The sequence below is a fragment of the Sinocyclocheilus rhinocerous genome, unplaced genomic scaffold (genome assembly GCF_001515625.1).
Source record: "Sinocyclocheilus rhinocerous isolate Xijiao unplaced genomic scaffold, SAMN03320098_v1.1 scaffold9, whole genome shotgun sequence".
Taxonomy (NCBI): domain Eukaryota; kingdom Metazoa; phylum Chordata; class Actinopteri; order Cypriniformes; family Cyprinidae; genus Sinocyclocheilus; species Sinocyclocheilus rhinocerous.
Window position 1 is genome coordinate 275,155 of NW_015666550.1, and position 9,820 is coordinate 284,974.

Below are 9,820 nucleotides of genomic sequence, written 5' to 3' on the forward strand. Positions count from 1 at the left end.
ATCTTTGAGGCGAGCCTTAAACACACTGCCAGATGCTTTTAAAGCACATTTGCCAATCTAAATAATTCAAAGCTACTCTGACTTATTCCGATATGCAAATCTGGTGAGTTATATATATATATTTTTTCAGGATTCTTTGATGAACAAAAAGTTCAAAAGAACAGCATTTATTCAAAATAGAAATATTTTGTAACAGTATAAGTCTGTACTATCACTTTTTATCAATGTAACATATCTTTGCAGAATGAATACATTATTTTCTTTAAAAAAAATACTTTGTGAATGGTAGTGTATAGTTACAAAATATTTTTTATTATTTTTTATTAAATGTTCTTTTTAACTTTCTATTCAACAAAGAATTCTGAAAAAAATTAATAAATTAAGCAGCACAACTGATTCCAACACTGATGATAAATCAGCATTCTAGAATGATTTCTTAATGATCATGTGACACTGAAGACTGGAATAACGGCTGATGAAAATTAAGCATTGCATCACAGGAATAAATTATATTTTAAGGTACATTAAAATAGAAAACAGTAATTTTTCATTGTAATAATATTTCACAATATTACAGTTTTTACTGTACAAATAAATGCAGCTTTGATGAGCATAAGAGACTTCTTTCAAAAACACTGAAAATACTTTTTTTTTCAGTTGAATCTTTAAAACTTTTGATATTAGATCTTTCTACATCTAAGTTTAGTGTCAAAAGATTAAGACTTGAAGCACTGATTTATTAAAGGGCACATGGGACAGGAGAGAAAGACTACAATTGAACACACACAGGGTGGCATATTGTAGTTTTGTTGGATCATAAATGCTCCATACATAATTCAAAGCCTTTTCTCATTGTCACATTCAGGAGGGTCTGGCAATATATCTTTGTCTGTGCAAAATATGCTTTTAATATCTCATTAGTGAGCTGAAAATGAAGAACATATTGTCTCTTGTTCATCATTAAGTCAGATGACGTTAATGGATAAGTTCAATAATATTTGAATGAATTGCTCCTGCATGACCTTCACAAAGAAGTTAGAGTTCATGGGCTTAACTGATAGAACACACTTTAGAACATCTTTCAGGATTACTGTCCGTTGCATTACCGTGGAAGTGGATTTCTGGGACATGAAGGTGGCATGTCACCCATGAATCCATCTGGACAAACTCACTGGACATCAAGGAAGAATCAACAGCTCCATGTGGTAAAACAAGGTCAGTGGAACAAACTGATCCCAAAAAGAATCTCCTTTTCATTTATGTAAATAATTTTATCTTTATATGCATCTCTTGCACTGAAACATCTTGTGTAACTACATATATACACATTCCACTGTAGTAACAGATTAGTGCACTTGCATTGATGTACCACGGTTTTGAAATTGAAAATTGTGGCGTCACCAAGTAAAAAGTTACAACATTTTTCTTACACCTTGAAAAATGCAAAATTTTAAACATTTAAAATAAATTGAATAAAAAATAAAATAAAAAAAATTTTTTTTTTTTTGAGGAGTCATAGTACACGAAATGTTAATTTTGAGAATACTTACTGGAAAAGTTTAAATAAATTACATGATTTTTTTTTTTTGACTGATTCTTTTTTTCCTAAGAATTAATTATGCCAAACTATTTAAAAGTTTCCTTTCAAAAATTTCATTTTTATTAATTATATCAAGAAAATTTTATCACCCTGATTTTTATATTATTTTTTTTGACTGATTCCTTTTTCTTCCTAGGAAACAATTATGCCAAACTATTTTAATGTTTCCTTTCAAGAATTTCAGTGCAGTTTTTATTTTATTTTTTGCATTTTAATAAATTAGGATAATGCATTTGTTACTTTTAAAATGCATTTGATTTATTTTAATGCATTTTTGAATAAATTAAGATAAAAATATCATCATGTCATTGAAACGATTATTAATCATCAATCTTAACATTCATATTTACATCCTAGGCAGGCACTTTCTCATCACAAGAAGAGAATCTGCTCTGTGCAAAAATCCGTCTGCGTATTATGAAAGCAATAATCTCAATTTTATTCAATGTCTTGAGAAATATTGATATATGGCCTAATTTAACAAAGAGAAACCCCTGTGGACTTCATTAGTATCACTAAACTCACAAAGTATTGGTTGCTGAAAGAATACGCTAAAAGTTGCATTCTGATCCCCTATTTTTAGCTACATGTGTATGAGCGAGTAAAGCATTATTCTATTTTCCTTCACTCGATCCTGTATTACACTGCCGGGAAGAGCTCGACAGACTTGTGGCAAGTTAGACAAGAAGGGGGTAGGAAAGGTGAGGCTGCACTACAGCAATTATATTCCAGTCACCGCTAATGATGACAGGCAGCCCGACCTGAGAGTCAGCCATCAATCACTGCGTGGGCATCGAGCTCTGGAGGCAGCGGCCTACAATTTCATGCCCATCGAACTGGTTCCAGCAAAGTGGTGAAAAAACAGGTAGATATCAAGACCTGCACCTCAATTAGAGCCTCCATGAAACAGACGCAATCGCACAATGTGATCCCAATTACTCCAAACCCACAAGACCTAGAGGAAACTCTCAGATGAACTCACCTTTGAACTCACAGATGATATGAAGTGGGCTGCGTAAAGATTTTTTTATTATTTGACGGCTGCAATTTTGTGAAAACACAGAAGATAAGAGATTCAGCCAACATATACTCAAAGGGCAGCACATCATGCATCTTCAACGAATGAAATACAAAATGGGCTTAAAGGATGCAAAAATAGAGCATTTGTAGACTGACAATGACCCAACCAGGTGGGAAACTATATGCATATGCACTCTACTTTACTGTGTGAAAACGTTTGAATATAAGAGATTCAGCCAACATATACTCAAAGGGCAGCACATCATGCATCTTCACGTACAAAATGTCAGAATGAAATACAAAATGGGCTTAAAGGACACAAAAATAGACTGACTATGATGCAGCCAAGCTAGAAACTAAATGCATTTGCAGGATTTTTTTTATTTTCTTCAAATTTTGCACATAAACATTAAAACGCCAATTCTTTCAGCAACTATTTTTACAAACTGTACCATTCAGATCCAAAATCATAAAATAAGCTCCCAGTTACTTGAAACCACAAGTCCTAGAGGAAACTCCCCGATGAACTCACCTTTGAATTCAGAGATGAGATGAAGTGGGTTGCGTAAAGAGATTTTTAAATTATTTGACGGCCACAACTCTTCGTTAAACATGGGAATATAAGAGTTTCAGCCAACATATATACTCAAAGGGCAGCACATCTTCGCGTACAAAATGTCAGAATGAAATACGAAATGAGCTGAAAGGATACAAAAATAGACCATTTGTAGACTGACTATGATGCAGCCAAGTGGTAAACTATATGCATTTGTAGGCATTTTCTCACATAGACATGAAAACGCGAATTCTTTCAGGAACTGTTTTTAGAATCTGTACCATTCGGATCAAAATCATAAAATTAGAGATTCACAGTTACAGGTAAAAGTCAGATTTGTAGTCTCTGAGAAGGGAATCTCGCTACACAGCAGTTTCATGCTTCCACAAGCCAGTCTTGATATTCCCAGAACTCTCCACGTTCAGGGGCGACAAATTCTGTAGCCTCTCGGCGTCTTTGGCAGGTCCGTTTTGGCACGCTAGGTTCAACCCGTAAGACTTGGGCTGCACCTCCAGTTCAACAGCGAGGGGCTGTTTTGGACAGTCTCTAGTTTGGCTGGTGACGTCGGTCCCCGATCCGTCCCCTCCTCCGACTAAGCCTCCATTACTGACGCCGTTCCCCATGTTGTTGCTGAGCCCGTGCCCAACGTACAAAATGTCAGAATGAAATACAAAATGGGCTTAAAGGACACAAAAATAGACTGACTATGATGCAGCCAAGCTAGAAACTAAATGCATTTGCAGGATTTTTTTTATTTTCTTCAAATTTTGCACATAAACATTAAAACGCCAATTCTTTCAGCAACTATTTTTACAAACTGTACCATTCAGATCCAAAATCATAAAATAAGCTCCCAGTTACTTGAAACCACAAGTCCTAGAGGAAACTCCCCGATGAACTCACCTTTGAATTCAGAGATGAGATGAAGTGGGTTGCGTAAAGAGATTTTTTAATTATTTGACGGCCACAACTCTTCGTTAAACATGGGAATATAAGAGTTTCAGCCAACATATATACTCAAAGGGCAGCACATCTTCGCGTACAAAATGTCAGAATGAAATACGAAATGAGCTGAAAGGATACAAAAATAGACCATTTGTAGACTGACTATGATGCAGCCAAGTGGTAAACTATATGCATTTGTAGGCATTTTCTCACATAGACATGAAAACGCGAATTCTTTCAGGAACTGTTTTTAGAATCTGTACCATTCGGATCAAAATCATAAAATTAGAGATTCACAGTTACAGGTAAAAGTCAGATTTGTAGTCTCTGAGAAGGGAATCTCGCTACACAGCAGTTTCATGCTTCCACAAGCCAGTCTTGATATTCCCAGAACTCTCCATAGAAGGGGCCGCTTTGCATTGAGCGGCTTCCACTTGCAGATTGGTCAGTTTACAGCCCTGGGTGGAGTTACGGACGCTCGGCGCGCTCTTATTAGTGCACGAGGATTCGGCGCTGCTGGCTGGACACTTCACAGTTTCGCCGTTTCCCCTTGCTGTCAAGACGGAGCCACCGGCGACAGGCAACAGCAGGGAATCAACCTCTACGGCGTAGTTACGGCGAACCAGGCAACAAGCTCGTGACCAATGACGCCGCATGTCCTGACGGTTCACGCAGTGGTGCGCCACAAGAAACGCCCCGAGAGCCAAAGCGGCGGCGCCGAAGAGGCAGGCGAACACCAAATCTGCCGGATGCTCCTGGGACACCGCAAGAGCACCAAACACCCACAGAGCGACATAAAGCGCAAGAGACCCTGCCACGCCAATGAGTTGGGCCACAAAAGTATGTTCGTTCTCCAGAGCCGACATCGGGACCGGTTGATCGACGGCTGCAGACGAGGACTCCAGGTGGGCCGGTGTGATTTCGGTCGCTTCGGCCACAGAAAGGTGCTGCTGTTCCTCAGACTGTTCCTTGAGCTCGAAGCGGCGCTCGGGGTGCCGGCGGAGCTGAACGAGAATGCTGAGGAAGTACATGCAGTCCACGAAAACGATGAAGGCTGCCGGGCCGTAAAACGCACCAAGACTGGGTTCCCATGCCATCCAGCAGCTGAGGAAAGACAACAGGTGTTTTTTTATAGACTTCACCCCATTTATTTTCGAAATGCATGTTATTGTTCTTAAGTGAGCAATTAATCTGTGTACGTGTTACAACAATTTTGTTGACTTTGTTATCGTTAATCAAAATATCATAACTGGACCTTCCGGTGAAATGACAGACTTCTCTCTGGTGATGTATGCTGGACTTCTCCAATAATTTAGTCCATTTTAACCCCCTTTTTTACAAAAACTGCAAGCCTGCATTCAGATCTGCCTCCATCCAATCAACAACCGATGAATAGAACCAAGTCCCACCCTACTTTTTTTGGATAATCCATTTGACACAATATGACAGAAAATATCTGTTGCTGCTTGTGTTACATCGCGACACAACAGCTAAAATGCCTTCAAATTATGCATTCATAAATACATTCAACAAAAATGTTAATGTTTGATTATTTCCCATAATGTAATTGTTACTTTATGTAATTATTGTGATTATTGTCACTTTATTTTAATTTGCCAATACTTACAATGTAATTTACACTATCACAATAAGTAATATTAATTAACAACATGTGCTTACTATAGGTTTGGGGTTTGGTTTAGTATTAGTTGCTTGTATTTATGCATTATTTACTATATATAACTATATCAAATACCTGTAGTGTAACAAGGATGCATTAAAATAAAGTATTAAGGTGATTATTAATGTTGATTAATTATTTTAATTGCCATATCAGAAAATGTTATATATATATGGCAATAATAATAATAATAATCTGCCAGAAATATTCTATATACACTTTAATGCTTACAGTGGGTACGGAAAGTATTCAGACCCCCTTAAATTTTTCACTCTTTGTTATATATGCTATATATATATATATGGCAATAATAATAATAATAATCTGCCAGAAATATTCTATATACACTTTAATGCTTATATTGCTGTCTAACACTCAAAAACTGTATTCCTTCAATAAACTGTTAATTTAATAAAAGAGTTCACAATAAACAATCATAAATACATTTAGCTGGGGCTGCTTAATTATGACAAAAATCATAATGGTCGATTATTTCCCATGACATTATAATAGTGATTATTATTAATGTTGATTAATTCATTTTTTTTGTCATATCAACAAGATTATATTAATGACAATAAAAATTTAATTATTTGTTTGTCATATCAGCATCAAAGATTATACTGATTGCAATAAAAATTGCATTAATAATAATAAAATAAAATGAAACTATTTACAAAATTACAATAACTACATATGATCTTTCTCTTTTTTTGTTTTGATTAATAGAATTTACATTTAAATACTGATGTTGTGCTGATATATCGTTATGTACTTTAAGAGAATTACTTTATTGCTGTTTTACACTTCAGTAAATCAACGTCGTATTGTCCTACTTGGCAGCATGAAAAACCGAAATTAAATTTAAACTGTGCATAAAATACACATAGAACAGCGCTAGAAAACTCCCATCCCGTTATAAATCACCGCAGCTGTCACTCACTTTTCTCCAAAAAGTAGCTTTTACATTAAGTATATACAAGTTCTTAAGTTTGCACTAGTGGTATCAAGGGCTTCATATTATCAGAGACGTAAAACACTTATGAGGCACTTCTGAGTTCTGTGATGCTCAGCAGAGCGGTTTTTCTTTTGTCAAGGTAGTGTGAGATTAATTAAACCCAAAGATCTCAGATGGTCTGGATTTTCAAATTAAACCACGCTGTTACACAATCCAAACAGCTGTCACAAGTGAAAGAAGGGAGCATGGGAAACCAACACACACAAGGTGGGGAGCCAAAAATAGAGCACCGTAATTAGGTTCACACAGCTTCAGAAGGTCTAAACTACTCTCTCCTTTATAAAGCATTATTCTGCACTTTACAATACATGGGCATTAGGCTCCAGTGACAGCAAAAGCAATTTCTCATGACAGAGAAAGACTATGAAATGACAGGGAGTGTTCGTGAGTAAATGACAGAATTTTCATTCAATCCATGGACAATTTCTGTTGAATATTTACTGACACCAAGTGGTCAGCAGGGGAACTTAATTTAAAACCCACAGTCTTGCCTTTTGGGCAATTTAAGTGTAAAATGACATTTCTAGACTCTCTGTACCCTAAAATAGGTCACAGCATGTGTGCTTGCTTTTTAAAATGATTATTAATCATTTATATGTATTATATTATTTATTAGTACATTCATTTATTTAATGTATTATTATTATTACATAGTACACTCTAAAAAATGCTGGGTTAAATACAACCCAGTGCTGGGTAAAATAGGGACAAACCCAGCAATTGGGCTGTTTTGACCCAGCGGTTGGGTTAAATGTTTAACCCAACCTTCTGGGTAGTAACCCAACTGCTGGGTCAAAACAACCCAATTGCTGGGTTTGTCCCTATTTTACCCAGCACTGGGTTGTATTTAACCCAGCATTTTTTTAGAGTGTACTTTTCTGCCTTTTTTAACACTTCTCCTCCTCATTCACTGCTTTGACCTTTACCTCAGCATAGGTCTGGGTGGAGGCGGAGGCTCGTCCAGCTCCTCGTAGCGTTTGGCCTTCCGCGTCACCTGTTTGTAGATGTTGCGTGCCGTTACGCCGGACCACAAGGCCGTAGCCAGCGTGGAGTAATGCAGCACTATTCCCACCTTCAGGACATGACATTAGAAAACATAAGAGCTCTCCTCAAAGTCAATGACAATGCTGATACTCTCAAACGAGTAATGTGAACTTGAAAGCAGTACTGCAGTTCTGCCTATAAACCGAGAAACATTTAGAGACTGAATTTTATGTAAATATTGGCACCCAAACTCCATATATACATAGAAAAGCAGGCACATACCGCTTGACAAACGCTTGCGTTGTACGTTTGGTTGATGCCGCCCACAAACACAGCACAGGTGAGAAGAATATGCAAGCACAGGTTAACCAGCATGTGCCAGCACTTCTTACTCACACGCACCGACCTGCAAACACAGGAAATACCTCATTAAAACCAGCATATTTACAACTTAAAGGGATAGTTTACCCGAAAATTAAAATTCGCTGTTAAATTTGCTAACCCTCAGGTCATCCATTTTTCTTCAGTAGAACAGTAAAGAAGATTTTGAGCTGAAACCGTGGTCCTTGGTGATTCGTAAAATGCAAGTCAATGGCTACCGTCATTTTGAGAGTCAAAAAAGCATATACAGACAACACACAATTTCTAATGTCCTCTTGCATTATCAGCACATATGTTTTCCTGTTTGACACTGTGCAGCTGCTTTGACACAATCTGTATTGTATAAAGCGCTGTATAAATAAAGGTGACTTGACTACTGAGGTCTTATGAAGAGAAGTGAACGGTCTGTGTAAGAAACTAAACATTATTTACAACATCCGTAATCCAATAGGGAAGTCTGATTCTTTTCTACAAACTGTTTTTTTTTTTTTTTGGACAGTTCGTTTGAATGAAGTTGTTCAAATAACCAATTCTCCAGTTCGTTTACATAATCTTGCAATGATATCAGGCATAAGCAATTATATTATTAAAGCACCCAAAAATGATGTGAAATGCGAATGCAAATACATCAGAAACATACATTTCGCTCCCTTTATGAAACCCTCGGCAGTTCAGGAGTAACTGTTGGGAAAAACCAGCATCAGAGGATCAGATACGCCAATAAATTGGCTCATTTCGACTATCAGGTGCCGTGCCTGCCTAAAGTGAGTTTTGATTGAGTAACTTGTAGATCTGTGCTGCTCGAGCTGCGAACTGTTGATGGTTCAGTCTGATTTGGTGAACTGGTTCAAAAGAATGATTCGTTCGTAAACCAGACATCATTCCGGACTGTTTGTCTGAGGCTCTGGATTAGAGGTAATAATGTTGTAAATAATGCTCAGTTTCTTGCACAGACTGCTTGTTTCGCTTCATAAGACCTCAATATATCATCAGAAGCCATGGGTATTAATATTGTGCTCTCTAATATGCTTTTTTTTTTACTCTCAAAGTGCCGGTAGCCATTGCCTTGCATTTTATGAATCACCAAAGACCAGTGTTCCAGCTAAAAATCTTCTCTACTGTTCTACTAATGCTAACTAAGTTTCTACAGACATGAACCAGTTTAATTTAAGACTTTTTAAGACCTTTTTAATACCACCTTATATGGAATTTAAGACCTAAACCTAAATGGAAATACACATTTTATTACATACATATATGTAATATCTAATGTGTATTAATTAAAAAGAAAACAAAATATCATTGCTGTAATAAATGATATTTATTACTACGATATACAGTGAACTTTTCATGTCAGCAGACAATATTCCATACAAAATATCCCTAGTACCGAATCATTTAAACAGTTGATCTGTCAGTTGAAAGCTGTCATGTTGCTCAAAGACGCAAAACAGCGCTGTGGCTTTGTTTGGAATTATTTTTGTTGGCGAAATAGTGCAAAAACAGGCAATATGGTGTCTAAAACGTAAGTCTCTTAATAAAACTTCTAGTTTATTGAACTGTTGTAAAAAAATCTATATCACATTTGTATATGGTAATTTTTGGAGAAAAAAAATGCACTTCCGTGTGAAATTG

At 36.6% G+C, this 9,820-nt stretch overlaps 1 protein-coding gene across 1 annotated transcript in view; it reads right to left on the reverse strand.

Moving 5' to 3' along the window:
* Positions 1-4,465: 4,465 nt before the first annotated feature.
* LOC107732691 (adhesion G protein-coupled receptor A3-like) overlaps positions 4,466-9,820 on the reverse strand; it is a 48,558-nt gene continuing 43,203 nt past the window's right edge. The window contains exons 17-20 of the mRNA XM_016544104.1: positions 8,087-8,210; positions 7,747-7,892; positions 5,569-5,577; positions 4,466-5,312 (exon numbers count right to left, since the gene is read on the reverse strand). Coding sequence (XP_016399590.1) covers positions 4,466-5,312; positions 5,569-5,577; positions 7,747-7,892; positions 8,087-8,210 — 1,126 coding nt within the window. The remainder of the gene's footprint in view (positions 5,313-5,568; positions 5,578-7,746; positions 7,893-8,086; positions 8,211-9,820) is intronic.